General features: G+C 43.8%; 1 protein-coding gene across 2 annotated transcripts in view; it reads right to left on the reverse strand.

Annotated features, from left to right (window-relative positions):
- ABRAXAS2 (abraxas 2, BRISC complex subunit) overlaps positions 1–18,329 on the reverse strand; it is a 313,192-nt gene that overhangs the window by 180,189 nt on the left and 114,674 nt on the right. For both annotated transcript variants that reach the window (XM_085601520.1, XM_085601512.1), the window contains exon 3: positions 5,940–5,976. In XM_085601520.1, coding sequence (XP_085457646.1) covers positions 5,940–5,976 — 37 coding nt within the window. The remainder of the gene's footprint in view (positions 1–5,939; positions 5,977–18,329) is intronic.

The raw sequence follows: 18,329 nt of genomic DNA on the forward strand, positions 1-18,329 counted from the left end.
CCCATTTTGAGCACTCATCTCAGGGTGCTCTTTTGGAAATAATCCTTGCTGACCATGGTTTGCTACTCCCCGCCATGGTGGATGAGAATACCACAACATTCAAAGGGAATGGGAAATATTCTGTGATTGACTATATTTTCATCAGTTCAGTATTGAGGAACAGGACCATGGAATATTCAGCAGCCTGGACATATTTCAGTGACCATTATCCTGTGGTCCTCATTTTGTCTGATCTCTTTTCACAACTTGTTACAGCCGCTGATAGAACGGACAAATCTCACATTCGCCCCACAGATCAGGATCGCAGGATTAGATGGAACAAAGTTATTCCTGAAGATGTTTTTGCCAATTTGAAAAAGAAGGTTGGCCCTGAGTTGACCATGTGCCTTGACCTAGAAGCAGGGAACGTGGAAGTACTAGGGGCGTATTCCGTAATCTGCTCCCAGATCTCAGCTGATCTTCGGTGTCCAGTTAAAACAATGGACAAGGCAGAGTTAGGTTGGTTTGACAAAAACTGTTCTTTGGCCAACAGAAAGCTGAGGGCGGCCTTGAGCAGTAACCCTTTGAATCGGTCTAACATAGCCCAACTCAGGAAAGAATATACTAAAACCCTGGCAACCAGGAAAAAGGAGATCCGGGAGGACGCGTGGGAAGAACTTTCTTCCGTTGACGTCCTTCGCAACAGTGCAAAGTTCTGGTCTGTCGTCAACAAACCTTTCTTTCGTGATACCTGTAATAATCAATTAGATTGCGGTATCGGGGTACACCAGTGGTACTCTCACTTCAAGTCAGTCTACGAAGTGGGCATGAATGGTGGATTAAATCCCCCTCTTCCCACTGTAAAACAATATACTTTATTCGTAACCAAGGGCGAGGTGGCTGAGGCCATCGGCAAGATGACGAGCAATAAGGCTCCAGGACCCGATGGCGTCCCATCGGACCTTTTTAAATCAGACATTGAGACTTGGTCCACAGTTTTAACGAATATTTTTAACAGGGTCTGTGTCGCAGGCATTCCGGACACCTGGTCCGAGTCCGTGATCATACCTATTTTTAAAAAGGGTAATAGAGGGGACCCTAGTTGCTACCGCCCTATCTCACTCATTGATTCCGCAGTTAAAGTCCTGGGGCGAGTAGTCTTGGGTAAATTAACAGAATGGTTGGAGGATACCAACACCCTTTCGTGCCTACAATATGGGTTCCGTAAGGGCCGCGGCACCATAGACCAAAGCTTGAACCTTTACCTTTTAATAGGCAAATACACTATAGCTAAGAAAGGGACGTTATACCTGGCCTTTATGGATTTATCCTCGGCCTTTGACCGAGTGAACCGGTCGAAACTGTGGGAACTCCTCCTCAAGCAGGGAGTAGATGAAAACCTTGTCTATTTCTTAGCAGATCTTCATAGAGATCTCTCTGCCACTGTTAGATTCGACCGATTGGGTAACTGCACTGGCAAGATTGGAATCTCTAATGGTGTCAGGCAGGGCTGTATCTTAGCCCCCCTGCTTTTTACACTTTATATTAACGACCTAGCCACTGCCTTAACAGAGTCTTGTAAGGATATTCCTAGGGCTGGGAAGTACCAAATCCCAGCATTATTATATGCAGACGATGCTGCACTGTTAGCGCGTACAGCAGTAGGGCTTCAAAGTCTTTTAGATACATTTGCTGATTTTATGAAAAGACTTGATTTAAGCGTGAATTTCGCCAAATCTCATGTTATGACTGTAGGTTGTAAACCCAAGAAAACTAAGACTATGCTTTGTGAGGGCCATGTCTTATCTAGAATCACAAGCTTCCCATATTTGGGGGTTATTTTTGATAAGTCATCCTGGGCCCCTCAATTAGCTGCAAAACGAAATGCCTTTGCCAGATCTATCATAGGCGTGTTGGACTTTGCTCGCAAACTGGGGGTGAAACCCATGCAAGCTATATTGAACATTTATGCAGCTAAATGTATCTCTATAGCTACGTATGGTGCGGACCTGTGGGGATTTAAAAATGTGAAGGAACTTCAGGTGGTAGAGGACAAGTTCCTAAAAACCATTCTATCACTTCCCCAGGCAACCTCTGGTTATATTGTACATCAAGAATGTGGGGTTGGTTATTTAACTGACCGGATAGCATTAGCCCCCCTATTAAAATGGTTATCAATCTGGCTAAATCCGGAACTTGAGCTAAATCGTGAAATTATAATAGATTGCTTATCGCTCGAGTTCGGAAAGGCTATTCCGTGGCTGCGCTATGTTAAGAACCTTAGTGACGAAATAGGTCGCCCAGACATATTCGATAATCCCAATAATTTATCAAAGGGAGACTTTAAATGGGTAAAAGATACACACAAGCTTAGAACTACTTTAGCCAGAGAAGAAAAGGAGCTAATAAAACCTACAGTAAAGGCCCATCAGTTATTAATAACTACAGGCAGCATTGAACCCTACTTGACCATAGTGAATAACATGAATCATCGCTTTTTATTGACAAGGTTTAGACTGAACAAATACCATCTTTTGCTCACTGATTCTGCTGGTTGGATGAAGGACAGAGACTTGGAGATCTGTTCTTGTGACAGATTCTCCCTCAAGGATACTGTCCACTTTATTTTCTTTTGTAAACATTTGTCCCCTCTCCGCAAAAAATTCATCATCCCTCTCATTAAGAACAAAGGATTCAGACAAGTCAAACCTGCTCTTTTGTATCTCCAGCTGCTAGGTACTACTTGGGAGATTTTTAATATAGCAAATTTTTTGGCTATCGCGATGAGATTAAGGAAAAAAATCAAGTGGACATAGTGTTGTTTAAAATTAATTGTGAATTGTGATTAAACTCGACCTAGTCTTATTTTAATGTAGTGTTTTAAAATCATGTGTACATGCTCATTTTAAATGTTATTTATTGTATTTATTGTGATGTTTTGCACTTTTATGGTTCTTGATATGAGCCGAATAAAGTAATTTTGACTGACTGACTGACTGACTGTGTCCCAGCTCTTGGCAAATCTGTACTTGAGACAGGTGTGTTTCATGTAGAACTGCTATTGGAATGTTGTGCCTTCTTACACATGCAAGTGTTTCTGCCTTTCTAGCATCATTTAGTCCACTGATGTGCCACAAATTTATTTAAAGTTCTACATTTTTATCAAGTCTAGATAGATTGATATTAATGCACCTTATGATGTTAGTTTTCCTTCTTAGTGGGACATACACAAGGCGATGTCTCTATCCCGGTAATTGAAGAATCTGACAATTAAGGGGGCGAGGTGTTAAGATGGTGCTCCAGAAGGAGGTCTAAGGCTGAGGGATCAGTGAGCTGTTGGCAATAGAAGATCCCTCAGCACTAGACCTCAGTAGCAGCCGTTGCCAACTATTTCAACTTGCAAGGATTCTATGAACACTACTAGTTTTCCCACTGATGGAGATTCTGCAAGGCCCATAATATGCATGTTGTTACACCTTGCACTGACCTCCAGGTCTTCATTCTGCAAACGGGTTGCCTCCACCAGCTTCCCTTTCTTGTTTTGTGTAGTGGTGCGATCTTTGAAATCAGACACACTTCTTTCTTCCACATCAAGTCTAGAATTGTGCTTACTAAGGCACTCATTAAGATCATCCATTCTTAATCCACTGATCCATTCTGATGGATAGATTGTCAATTTTACCATCAATGGTCCGCTGAGTAGTTGTCGCACATCGGTGTTGTCAGTTGGTTCTTGCATGTCAGGGTGGTACTGTGTTTCTGCCATCTGATCCTGAGCACGTGTCCCAGCATCTCTTTTGGGATCAAATGTTAGCCTGCTATGATTCATGTTGCTTATGCCACTCTTTGCATGCTTATGTCAATTAAGTACCTCTGCCAGGTCAAGTGACGTTGTTTGATTTCTAAGCACTTCCTGTGCAGATTCTTAATGGCACTACAGGGCTATATTACAGTATTTTTATTGTTTTGTCCAAGTGTCTGCCTTTAAAAAATATTTTACTGATGTGCATTAACATATATACGTTTAGCTGCTGGTGGGCTGGCGACTATGCTTTTTCGCATGCATCAGCCTTTATGGTTAGTTGGTGGCACGTCAGCCGCTATGTTTGCCACCTGTTTACACCGCTCAGCACTCCTTCCAGCTCATACTAGAGGATATGGCTTTTAAATATTTAATTGGGTGCCTTCCCTCTCAGATGTGATATCACCAGTTTGTACTCACCCCCAGCAGCCATTAGCAGGGGTTGAGGTGTTCTTACTTCAGCCAGCTGCCTCATAAACAAGACAGGTGGAGCACAGGAGGGTGAACAGGCTTTCAGCAGCCCCGGTCGTGGTCAGGCCTGTCCTGCCAGTGATTCCCATGCTGCAGTGCGGTGCACTAGAATCACATTGCATGTGTCCGTCACATGGCTCTTCCTAGTCGGCAGCACGTCTTGCTTATCAGCATCTTCTGGGTAAGCAAATGTTTGGATGATAAGCGTGCAGCTAAAGGTCAAACACCTCCATGAAAAGATCAGGATTTCATTAATGAACTATGCTGTTATCAACTGATTTAATTTGTTACCTGAACCTTCTCCAAAGAATAGAACAAATACAGGACACAATCATTATTTGCTGAAAGGAGGCTGTGCACAAGAGGGCACAGGATGAGGGAAGTGTTGCTAGAGCAAGGGTCCTGGCCCATGGTCTGAACAGCACCAAACAGTGGAGCCAGCACAGCAATGCACCGAACTGGAGGACACCAGGGTGAGGACATGCTGACCAAATTCATAGGACAATGGTGTACAGTCATAATCCACCTAACATTGCAATGGGGCTGGCTCACTAAGGTCACGGTCATGTGACCCAAGCAGCCAGACCTGCAGTGGCTTCTGATGGAACATGCTGTGGATGGGGGAGCGGTGGAAGGGGAGTAGTTTGTTCAAATTTGAGAAGGGAGAGAGAGCCCTCAAGGTGCAGGTAATAATACAATTCAAACGGATGCATTAAGGTGCAAAAAAGAAAGAAAAAAAGAGGTTGTGGGGTTAGGGACAACAAGGAGCTGGTTGTGGTCATACTGAAAGGACCTCTGAAGACTGCCACGCTATGGCCTAAGGAACAGATGAAAGTATTCTAAGACAGAAAGTGGAGAGTTTCCTGAAAGGGCAGGCTCCATGAGGGACCAGAAAAACCCTTTGACAGACAGCATATGGGAGCCAGGAAATCTCACATTCAGGAGAAGTAAGGGTGCATGGATGGCGAAGAAGCCACCAAGGAGTAGTTGTGAAGAGATGGGTATATTTGCTCCCTATTCCCTAGCCTAACACTTAGTAATTAGCATTCATTCTTCCTACTACATCACAAGTTCAATTTTCAAATTCTTGATTAAAAATATTTAAGAATTAGGATTGCTGCATCACTTATCCAAGGTTTTCTGCACGTCATAGAAATAACATCTGAATACAATTTGGGACTATGATACCATTTAAATGTACATTCAGAAACAAAAATATATACATTTTCTTTTACCTCTACCACTTATATTGTTAGAATGTGCGTTAGTCGTATTAGTCTTGAACACCAAATTAAATATGCATGGAAATACCTTTGGGTTAGGTACATATTAGAAAAATGGAGAATTGAATTTAGATTTCATAAATAAGTTTCCATGGAGTTGCTACATATATTATCTCAATTAAGCAGTGACCACTGATGAGCGTTACTGGCATTGTCACTCAGTAAGTGCTAAAGGTAGTGTCAGGTAATGTCCTTCAATACATTTCCAAAGCAGTGTCCCCAGTGAGTACTGTCAACACTATCCCTCTGTGGGTTTTTGCACCAGTGAGCCTCAGATAGTGCAGACAGACAATATCTTGTTGAGTGCCCATACCTTGCAGTGAATCTAGCCAACACTGTCCCTCAGCTCCATTTAGGCTGTTACTGTAGAAAACAAACAGTAAAAACGCAGTCAGAAAACTCACCTGAAGAGCTTGGAGCAAGGTTCATGGTTATGGATTTCTGTCGGAGAAAAGAACAAAGACTGTCACTATGAATCAGATCAAATCAAAAGCCAGTGCACTAACAGGAGGCCCTACCCAGATAATGTGGAGACTGCTTTTGTCTGAATAATGTAGTGTCAACCAAGTAGTTTACCTATGTGTTAAGCTCACATCAGAATCAAGCTAGATTTCTTTAAATAAATAAAAAAAGAATACAAAGAATTCTAAGCTCTACTTGGTATACCGATAAACTACTTATCTGAGACTACACACTATCAACACAATTGCTTTTTGCTCTCGTACCATGGACTACAACATCTAGTTAGTATATTCATGTTTCAACAGGGAGGACATGTTGTAGTACCCTTACACATCCTCTCACTCCCACTTGGTTTACCACACCCATATAAACCATTAATAAACCAAAAGACACAAGTAGGTGTTGCGCTCATCTTGCAAGTAAAGATTTTACCCAATAACTCAAACAGTTTTAAATACTTTAAAAAAAGCTAGGAAGAAAACGCCAAATATGCCTCTATCACATCGGAAAAGGTAGATTTCTTGCCCCATTTTAGGTCTCGCCTGACCCAGCGAATGCGCTGGACTGGCGAGACTTTTAGTAGGGGCTTCAAAAAATGCTACCATGGCCGGCCTACAGCTTGCGTGCATGTGTGCGGGCGCGCGCTTACGAGCAGAGGCGCAATATGGCTTTCCTCGTCATGCTCATTAAGCGCATCGCTCACCGCGCTTGATCGCGATCACTTTCACGGCCACTTTTCTGTTCATTTTTTTTTAATGAAACCTTTTTATTCGCTAATTTTACAGGATTACAAATTGCAAGAGGTCCGCTGGCAAAGTAAATTATTCACGTGAGTGTTTAACATAATACATAGAAGTAGAAGTTGCAAGCTAAATAAACGCTTTTCTTTAAATAGCAGTGCTCCGTTAGTTAACATTCCTGTTTTTTTGGGAATGATGCTTGCCTGTCACACCAATTTGACATTTGGGGCTGGATAAATTCTGTCTATTCTATTCTCTCAAAAACAGTTGAATTAATCTGGCTTTAATGAAAGTGTTGTTTTATCGTTTGTTGTTTTAACTGCCTTCGTCCGTATCTGCTTTGATCTGTGGCCAACTGTTGCCCTAGATAATCTATAGAAAGATGCATGTATGTGCGCTCCTGCTATATTTAGTAGGGGACAATAGTGACTGAATTGTTGTCCATGGAACAATGATCTCCTGTTACTAATCTGCACTTCCGTCCTTCATCCCTTTGCGTGATCGTATTGGAAATCATGAGCTGCCTGTTCTTCCTTTCTTCCAAATTTTGGACTTGTTTCTTCATACAAGAAACACCAGTATTAAAAACAAAAACACGTTTGTATTCATATAAGTAGGTTAGTGAAGTTAAACTTGAATGAGCTAGTTCCCTTAAGCAAATTAAGAGCCCTGTTACGTTAATTTTCATAATGCACCCAATGACAGTCTGAGTTGGCATTCTAGTCACTGTTGAACTGTTAAGCCAAGGGCCTTTAAAAGCTGTACTGAAAAATGGCCAGTATTTGGCTTCGCTTTTAGCCGTTGTCCATATGAGTTCCCGAACCTTGCTAGCATGATTGCTTTATGAAATCTATTTATTGCTTTCTGTACTTGAAGTCCCCAGTGGGACAAATTTGATTGTCTGGAATGATAAATAAAAAAGTGGCCAGTGCAACGTTTTGATACATGCGGTGATGCATGCACAGGTTTACTTCATCATGATGGGGCCGGCCTTTTAGCTTTTTTTTTCTTTTGCTGATGCGGTTTACTATTCACAACAAGTATTGGCAAAGCCAAAAGGTTGTCAAATGCCTTTCAAAGGCGAGACCTGTTGGCTTGCAGATTTGAGTCTTCTGAAGACACTAGCAAGCAATAAGTAACACATTCAAAGTATTTTTTAACCTTTGTGAAAGAAGCTTGCAAGAAGAAACCTGTGCTAGATCTCAGCAAAGTCGGTGCTTGGTGTTTATATAGTAAGTGTTCAGTTTTTTCGCTTAGTGGATTTTTTAAAATAGATTTTGTTTCTGTTTGCTTTGTCATTCAAGTGCATCAGTCTGGCATTCTTCCATGATTCAGTTCCCTCGAGTCTGTCATACCCTTTCACACTGGCTTCCCTTCTGACTGTCATGGGTACACCATTCATTTTTTCCTCCTTTGTCACTGTTTAGCTTAAGTAATTTAGTATTTGTGATAATATTTTTGACTTTCTTTTTGCAAACCCACAATGGTTATTTACTTGTTGGTTAACATATAAAAATGTAGAATTTTTATATTTCTTTTACACATTTCAAAATTCTGTATTCTCAGTCTAAAATATTCTTGGAAACATTTATGCCTCATGGAGCATCATGCCTCCCACACTGCTGTTAGTATTTTACTGTCCCTACCCAAAGAGTTATTTATGATGGCAGTGGATCAGCTCTAATTGAGTTATTAGATCCAATGAATTCAGTGCTTAACATATGATTGGTACAGTTCTTGCACATCTTTAAATCCCTTGCTAAAGCAGATCCTCAGACTGGCGGGGGTCAAGACGAACGGTAAAAAAGGCATCTGAAGAGAACTCTTGAATTACACTCATATTATGTCGGGCTGTTACGGACTATGCAACTTTGTTGGTCCCCTGTCCCACCAGGTTGGATATTGGCCCAACTTTCCCCAGCTGTTCTTATGATTAACATTAGCGTTGTTGCATGTTTTGCGCAAATTTGCATATTGCATAGGCCTCCGTCAGTTTCACATATCAAATATTAGCATTTTGCACTTTCTACATAATTTTGCATATTACTTGGGCCTCTGCCATTTCTGTGTTAGTGCAGGTCGCTATGGGATGCTAGATAGCTAATTCTATTTGCCTTTGCTTTCAGTCTACTGACCAAATAAACAAGCATTGGCATAGCCAATAGGTCTCGCTTTTGGGAACTTATAATTATTTAGTTATGCAGCACAATATCCTTGGTGCAACAACATCAACCGTTGCATGGCTAAACACTTATAAGGTCCCAAAAGCGAGAGCTATTGGCTATGCCAATGCTTGTTTAAATTTGTATGCTGATATTAAGGTGGCTTATTATGCCTTGTAGAGGGCTATTCAACAAGACAGTATTTCTTGTGTTTATAACCTTTGCTATTTATTTGCAAAATCAGGACTTAAAATATGTACACCGAAACTTTTGCTATGGTTTCTAGGTTTATCAACGCTATATTGAACCTGGGTCGAATGCAAAAGTAGAGCCAGGGCAAAGCGTTGAGTGGGGTTAGACACAGTTAATAAGAGGAACAAACAGAACCTAAAAGGTGTGAAGGAACGTTCTTAAGAACAGAGTGTTATTGTGCAGATAGAAGTATTAAAATGACCCAAGAGGGAAAAGAAAGACAAGAAAAAATTAGTACAACTGTTATAAGTAAACTGAGAGACAGAGGCAGCATTTCCATAGGCAGAGAGTACAGCACTGATAGATAGGCTGAGGAAAGGAGATGAAGGGATGGGCAACAGAAAGCACCTTGGAAGATGAGAAAGGAGGCTACTCTTCTCTCTTTCAAAATAAATCCAAAGTTAGCCCAGCGCCAAGGGATAGCAAAGCTTGCCTCCAGGGTTATTCTAAAATTAGGCGCTGTAATTGCAAATGGCACCAAGATGAAAGCTGCAATAAAAAGTGGTACTGTACTTTATACTGATACGGTGAGGTTTTGGTAAAGTAGATGATGTACTTAATACGGACACTGCTGTACTGCCTTTTCTGCTGACTACATGAGGGAAGATGCTCTGCTCCTAAGGATGACAGTGAAAAGTCACACTAGGGGAAAAGGAATAAAATTGCCCTGCTGATACAAAAGGGCTACACTAGAGAAGGTACAATGCTTGCCACACTAGGACAGCTTCCTTCCTCACTTTCCATGCCGATACTGCATAGCTGCTTTAGGAAAGATATGCACATCACAGGGCTGCGCTCGGGGAAGCGCAGGAAAGCATTACATGTGTGCCAGATACAGACATCTTGCCTAGTTTCCTTTCTGCTCAAATCAGGGATGGAGAAGAGACCCGTTTTGAAGGTTTTTGTTGCCTGTGGTCACTCAGAAGAGCTCTAATTCTCAAAAAGCATCGGATGCTGTAGTTTACTCAGTCGTGAAATCAATTATTTAACAGACATTTCCAATGAGGCTGTTTTGCTCCTCTTAAAAAAATGTACCGGACTACCAAAATTCTTAAATGCAAAAGGGAATATGCATACGAGTGTTCTGTGTAGCCCATCTATCTTTTCTTTGTGGAGGATTGTGCAGAGAAATGGCATGTTTAAATTATGTTCAAATATTGGATCTTCATTAATTTAAAAACACAGACTAGAATAGCAACATCCTATTTCCCCCCGGAAGGAATGTGGGACAGTAAAAAAGGAATATAAACTAGTGAAATAGAAATAAATAACGAAATTTACCAATTTACAGCACTCATGCAATGGATATAATATTGTTACATTCAATCAATCAATCAGGATTTATAAAGCGTGGCTAATCACCCAATAGGGTATCCAGGCACTTGTAGGTACCGGAGGATTAATCGAACAGCCAGGTCTTGATAGCCATTAAGAATCCCAGGAGTAAGGTGATGGTCTGGAGGTGCATAGGGAGGCTGTTCCAGGTCTTTGCTGTGTGCGATATGGGAGAAGGAGCGTCTTTCACTTACGCTTCATTAGATGCGGGGAGTATGGGTAAGCGAAAGGGAGGCGGAGAGTAGTCCTCAACTGTTAGTGGATGTTCAGGTGGTGGTTAATGTATGAGGGCCCTTGGTTGTGTAGATCCTGGTGTGCGTGAGTCAGCAGCTTGAATGGGTACCTCTTTTGTACGTGGAGGCAGTGGAGTTCCCGGAGGTGGGGTGTGATGTGGGTTCGTTTGGAAAGGCCGAGGATGAGGCTGGCTGTGGCGTTGTGTATGGTCTGAAGTCTCGGTAGTAAGTGCGCGGCGATTCCTACGTAGAGGGTGCTGCCATCGTACAGTCGGCTGGGGATGAGGGCCTGTGTCACAGCATGTCTCGTGTGTAGGGGTAGCTACTTGTTGATCTCACGTAGCATGTGCAGAGTGAGGATGCAGGCAGAGGCGACAGCGTTGATCAGTGATTTCATGGTGAGCTTGTTGTCAAAGATGATAACGAGGTTTCTGGCATGGTCGGAGGGAGTGGGTGTGGGTTCTAGGTCTGGTGGCCACCAGGAGTAATTCCAAGTGTTGTTGCTATTAGCAAACATCAGCACATTCTTCTTGTTTGTGTTCAGTTGCAGGCAGGTCTTCACCCAGTTGGCGACGTTTGTCATGCACCTGTGGAAGCTGGTTCTGGTGGGGTTGTCAGTGAGTGAGAGGAGGAGTTGGGTGTCGCCTGCGTAGGAAATTATGTTGAGACCACAAGATCTGATGTTGGCCAGCGGGGTCATATATGCGTCGAAGAGCGTGGGGCTGAGGGATAAGCACTGGGGACATCGCAGGTGATCTCCTTTGGTTCAGAGGTGAAAGGTGGGAGGTGGATCATCTGGGTTCTTCCGGCGAGGAAGGAGGTGATCCATCGGAGAGTGTCCCCTTGGATGCCAATGTGGCGGAATCTTTCAATCAGCATGTGGTAGGATACAGTGTCAAAGGCTGCAGCGAGGTCGAGGAGGATCAAAGCTGCTGTTTCTCTTAAGTCGAGGAGGATTCAGATGTCGTTGGTTGCTACGATCGGGGCGGTTTTGGTGCCGAGATTGCTACAGAACCCAGATTGGGAGACATCAAGTAGCTGGTTCTTCTCCTGGTGTGTTGTGAGTTGACTGTTGATGACCATTCACTGGGAAAGGGAGCAAGGAGACTGGCTGGTTGAGTTCACTGGGGTCGGCAGAGTTTATTTGAGTAGTGGTCGGACTTCGGCATGTTTCAAGACATCGGGAAATGTTGCGGTGGCGATAGAGGTGTTGAGTAGGGTGGTTCTTGGCCGATCCTTTGGTTTCCAAGGTTGACGATGTGGTGCGGGCATGGGTCTGTGGGAACTTCCTTGTGGGTGGATTTCATAGTGGAGGTGGTGTCCTGGGGGGGGGGAGAGGATGTTCCAGGTGGTCAGTGTGTGGCTCATGTTGGTTACGGTGGTGGCGTATCTGTTGAGGAAATCCCTAGGTGTGGGTTGGGGTTAGAAGTTTCTGTATATGGTTGCTATCTTGTTGTGGAAGAAGCGGGCAAGGTTGCCGCACTGCTCCTTTGAGGATATGATGTGGTTTTCGCTTGGAGAATTCCTTAACAATGTTGAAAAGTTCCTTAGTGTTGTTGGCGTGGTTTTAATGCGTGCGGCAAGGGCTGTCTTCTTGGTTGCTCTCAGCAGGCAGTGGTAGAGGTTATGGGAGGTCTTGAAGGCTGCCCTGCCGGAGGTGTCCTTGCTGGTACGCCATCTCCTCTCCAACTGTTTTCTGTCCCATTTCGCTGGTCTGAGTTCTTGGGTGTACCAGTCGGCCTTTTTGGAGGAGTTTCTCTGGATGTTGTTCTTGATGGGGACGATGCGGTCTGCACAATTAGTGATCCAGGCGTTGAAGTTATTGACTCCCAATTCGAGGTTGGTGGCATCAGCAGGGTTGGAGGTGTTGAGGGTGTTCGCCCAGCTTGTCTCTGAGATTGTTCCACCTCCGTTGGGGTCCGGGGGGTGTTGGTCATCTTGGGCGTGGCAGTGCGGGGGCTGGAGATACTGAAGTGGACGATGGAGTAATAGGTCCATGTGAGTTCTGTGACATGGCTTTATTTGATGTAGTTGATGGAGGTGAAAATTAGGTCCAGTGTGTGCCCTGCGGCGTGTGTAGGGTTGTGGACTATCTGAACCAATCCAAGGCTGCTCAAACTGTCAGGGAGGGTGCAGTCTTTGTTGTTGGGGTCATTGATGTGGAAATTTAGGTCGCCGAAGATGCAGTACTTGGAGTCTAAGGCTGGAGCGCGGGACTGGGAGTCAGTATGCAAGGGTGCCTCTGATGGTTGTCATGTCGTCCATGTGGAGCGTGAAGTGGAAATGTTCCATTCGTGTGGTGGTGGTGTCGGTGGTAGTGGTGGTACACTGTATGGTCTCTTTGGGGGTGATGGCCGTTCCTCATTCCGGCTTGTTGGTGCGGTCCTGGTAAGTGATTTTATATCATTGGGGATCGCTGTGTCAATGTCTGGGGTGGCATCAGGTCTCAATGAGGAAGACTATGTCGGGTGAGAGGGTGGCAGTGAGGTCCCATATTTCAGTGAAATGTTTGCATGGCGAGTGTGTGTTGAGATGGTGTCTGTAGTGTGTTTGAGGTGGAATTGGTCGGTGGGCAGTGGGTCGGCGCGGTGGTAGTGTTAATTGTGGCGTCTGGGGTCGAGGGTGTAGAGCTTGGCGATGGTGTACTTTCCGGGGGCGGTAGGGCCAGGGGTTGTGGCGCTGGGTGCAGTCCAGGCACAGACTGTCGCGGACAGACTTGCCTTAGGTGTGCAAGTGGCGCGGTCGGGCAGCAGCCTGCATTAAGTCGGTCCTCGGGTGGGTGGGGATTCTGTGGGAGGAAAGGAAGGGTAAGTGGGAAAACCTGGTTAGGAAAACCCAGTTGGGAAAACCTGGTCAACTGCTGTGTCACTGGATCAGTCTGGAACAAGCAGGGACTGGAGGCCACAGACAAGCTTATGTTTTGTCCATAAACTTCATTTGTCCATTCTTCTCCTCATGATATTAAACAATATTGGGATTCTAAACGAATAAAATCTCTTACTGAGGCCCCCAGATTATAGCTGTGATAAATGGAATTCTCCAACCAAATCACATTATATTTAACTAGCCAGGAAATTCATTGGCATGGACTGTCTGTTGAAGGTTTACTTGCTTGAGCTCAGATAAAGTAAATGAAGTGTTCTGTGACTTTCAACAGTTCCATATTTTCTGTGCTGAAGGAGGATTCCAGTAAAATGCTGTCATTTTCTGTAGGTGAATAGATCCTCTTTTTTAGCATGCATTGCTAGTGTGGCTATAATTAACCTTACGCTGTAACAGGCTTTATGTGCTTTGCTACTTAAGAAATAGAGATTTGATATTTGAAACTATTATCTTTGTGGATGGTCGACTAAAATATATTCAAGCTTCATTCCTCAGAATTTGAGATCATCTCTCTCAAATGCTAACTATGCCAGTACTGGAGGCTTGGATTATGCATTTTGCTTACTTCATTTAACACTCAGACGCCATAAAAACAAAATGAAAACCATGGCAAACCCGTAAAGGATTGTAAATCCCAGGAGTCTATTTAAAAAAAAAAGTTTTTTAAAGCACAACAAAGTATGCCACATGTTACAGTCTTCCCAAAATAGCATTTCCTCTTTCTTCTCTGCTCAGCAGCCAGACAAGTGCCATGTCTTGGAGACCTCGGTTAGCAGGTAGAAATTGCTTGACTCCAGGTTGCTTTTAATTGATCTTCCCACTGATTTTCTTGCCCGACGTGTTGTGTCAGGGCCTGCTAGCCCCCTTCTAAGGCTCGTCTGTTGTAATCATATGGCAGTGTGTCTACGCACTGTGGGTGAGCTACTGGTGTGCCAAAGACAAGCTAGTGTGCAACCGTTCATGACCAGAATGCGCCTTGCACCAGGAGGCCCTGTCAGTTTTAAGACAGAATTGAAATCTAGTATACATGTCCCAACTACTAGACCTTCGCCATTAAGGTGAGTCGACCAGATGCCCTGTACTTTATTGGGCACATTTGGATTCTGGCCCCAAGTGCAACTTTCATCTAATGATGGCTGGTTACAAGGGTCCTTTCAAAGCTATGGACACTTAGATCACCAGTGAAGGCTATAAGGGAGGCGAGTCATAGATTAGCTTGCTCATTGATTAATGTAACCTTTTTAATTAAAAACAAAATAGAAGTCATGGACTGAAATCAGTCTCACAGTCTGTGCTTCTATTATAGAAACTTGAACACTGCAGCACTCTGGGCATAATATTGCAAAGGCACTTCCAGCAGGATTCGCTATCGTTAGATTAGACTGCCCCATTAGGGACATCCTGAAATGATTGCATGAGCTACATTTGCCTCAATAGCATTGAAGGCTGCTCTATTTATACTGAAAATTCATGATGCCTTTACCTTCACAGGTCTTATTATTTAACGCCCGCCTGGGCCTAGTGCTCGCATTTCGTCATCCTGCGGCCAAACAATTAAAAAAAAAATTCCTTTTTTAATTCTAATTTCTTTATTTTTGAAAATTCTAGTTTTCATCTCGAGGCTGTCACTTGTCAGAACACTTGTTCTATTATTGAAAGTATGACCAGCATGGGTTTCACACAGATTGTTCAGTCACCTACACATACAGCGGGGCACACAGTTGATAGGCTCGTTATTAATCATTCAGGAAATCAGGTAGGAGAAGTTACCAAGCTAAGCTGGTCGGATCATTGGGTTTCTTCATTGATGCTACTCCATCATCTAGTTGGCAAGGGGCTCTAAATACACATTTCAAGAGCCGAAACTGGAGAAAGATATTGAGCGCTTGTTGTGGTTCCTTTTAAGCCACATCGAGATGCGATCCTAAACGTGGCTGAATTTTCTAGCTGGTTAAGCTCTGCCTTGGATGATGTAGTCCATTTTAAATCTTGCAGGTCCTCTAGAAGAAAACCTCCTGCTCCTTAGTTGAGAATCTAATTGATGAGGAAGAAAAACTGTAGGCAAGAACGCAAATGGCTCTTGACATCTGAACGGACAAAATGAGGAAACATAGGTTTCTGTTGCAAAAGTACAAACGCGCCTCCTTGAGCTTAAACCAAATTTTATCATTAGGAAAATTAAGTCTGCTGACAACTTTTCTATGGAGCTCTTTAATATTGTGAGCTCCTTGTCCAACCCTCCTCCTCCACTGAAATTTAATTTGTGATGATTTAGCAGCTTTTATATTAAATATCTGTTCAGAGTTCACCAACTCTTGTGACCAGGGGCATTCAGCTTCACAGTCTATTGACTCGCTTCCTGTGAGCATTTCTGCTTTTTCCTGTATGTCTCAGGTCTCGGTGACACAAGTTAAAAAGTCTGTTAGGGAATAAATTCTTCAATTAGCCCCTGACAGTGTCTAAGAGCCAGATGTACGACCATTGATGTTTACGACTCACAAATTGCATTTAATTGTGAGTCGCAATTTGCGAGTCACAAACATCAATGTAAACAGTGTCAGAAACACTGTTTGTGATTCCCATTGTTGCCGCAAATTGCATGCCTCATGCATTTTACTGAGGCTGTCGCAATTTACGACCCTATTTGGAATGGCTGGCACTCCCAGGGATGGTGGCATGTTGGAGTCAGCAGACCACCATATCTGGGACTGCTTTTAAATGAAGCAGTTTTTTTTCCCAAAGGCAGCCAGTTTTCCGTAAAAAAAAGTGGGATGCATTTGAAAAATAAAAATGAAACTTTTCAGTTTCATCATTTAAGGGCAGGCAGTGGTCCCTGGGACCACTGCCTGCCCTTAAAAATTATAGTGCATGCATTCCCAGAGGGGAAGGGGTCTCCTGGGGACCCCTTCCTGTTTGCAAGTGCTTTGGGTGGTAAACTGCAAGTGTTTTGCGACCGCAATTGCAGTCGCAAAACATTCTCCTAATAGCGAGTCGCTAACCCTATTTTGCGAGTCGCTAATTGATTAGCGACTCGCAAAAAAGGGTTGGTACATGGGCCACACGTTTTTTGCGGCCACAAACGAGCCTAAAACCCCTTTGCGACTACAAAAAACCAGTCAACATCTGGCCCTAAGCAGCTTACTCAGACGATCAATTCTGTCAGAGGCAGGGCTTTTTCCCCAGCGACTGGAAAGTAGCAATTGTCAGCTGACTTCGAATGAATCCTAACCTAAATTTTGAAGAATTTAAACTATTGGCCTATTTCATGGTTGCCTACTTTGCCCAAGAGCCTGAAAAACCACCTTAAGCAGCAATTTATGGAGGGGCACTAGAGAGCCCACTGCAAGATGGCACTTTAGTGCAGCTCCGCTGGCTGTGAGCCATCATCCATCAATTATCCTGCCACCCAGCTCCAATCCTGCCAGAAAAGGAAGCCCTAAAAGTGTGGAAGACGTTGCAGTGCTGTGGACCTGGAAATTCAACATTATAAGACGGTACAGCTGAAGTTTAATGCAAGAGTGAAACACAGCAAGTGAGGCTGCCATCAACTGTTGTTTTTGCCGAGATCAGAATGGCGGACGCGTAACTAGCAGCAGTACCTGCCCATACTTTGAAAGCTAACCGCACCAGTGGGGACTCTGCGAGCAGTGCTACTCTGGCGTGGGGTTCCAAGAGAGCCCCCGGCACTGCTGTTGGCTGGAGTGCAATGATAGCTGGGCCCAGGCGGTTGGCAGCGACGTAACACTGGGGAGCCACAGCGAGCGGAGAGAGAGGCGAGACTGCCTTTTCAGTGGCAAGTGACCGCCCGCATAGAGAAACCCCTCTGCCTGCAATGTTAAACGCCCTGAGAGTAAGTGGGGGAGAGAAGTAGGATGGCTAGGCAAGAGTTGGTGGCCGGGAGGAATACCACCAAAAACTTTAGGTCGGGTGGTCCTATACTACAAGTCATGGGATTCATCATCTCACCTTCCACCCAATGCTCCTTTGCAGGAGCTTTGATACACCGACCGTCCCCCAGTCATGCAAGTGACTTTATCAAGTCTACCTCTCAAGCTCTGGGCAACAAAGTAACAAACTTTACTGTCTTCGGGGATTTTAGCATTCAACCTGACAACCCCCAGGCAACCTTGCCTTCAAATTGTCAATCATTTGCAGATATCGATCTCTCAACAACAGTAAGAGGTCCTACACATAGAGTAGGACACAGTATAGACGCCCTTTTCACAATCACCACATTAGATTTAGGTACACCAAATGAAGTCACTTGGTCTGACCATTTCATACTATCCTTCTCATGGTCTTGGTCCTCAACAAAAAAAACACACTGGGCGAATGAAGCCCACACACGAAACCAACGCCTGGGGCAAAGTAGATATCTCTCTCCTGAAAGGGACACTAGAGATTACCAAACCTAGCCTTACAGGCGACATAATACATGATGAGGCTACAGTGAGCAACTGGCTCACCAAGACAATCAGTATGAAAAACAGACATCTGTATTCCGCCCGCTGGTTCACAACTGAACTTGCGGATGAAAGAAAGGGATGCAAAAAATTGGAGCGCCTACGGAGGAAAAACTATGAGGAACCTGACAAATGCAGATACAAAGTAGCACTGAGCAAGTACAGCAATAATTTGAAAGCTGCAAGTCGACTTATCTACTCTAACACAATTGAAATGAAAAGGCAAGCTATAATGCAAAGGAAATTTTCAATATTGGCTCAAAT

This window comes from Triturus cristatus, chromosome 1_2 (assembly GCF_964204655.1).
Source record: "Triturus cristatus chromosome 1_2, aTriCri1.1, whole genome shotgun sequence".
In the NCBI taxonomy this organism is placed as follows: Eukaryota; Metazoa; Chordata; class Amphibia; order Caudata; family Salamandridae; genus Triturus; species Triturus cristatus.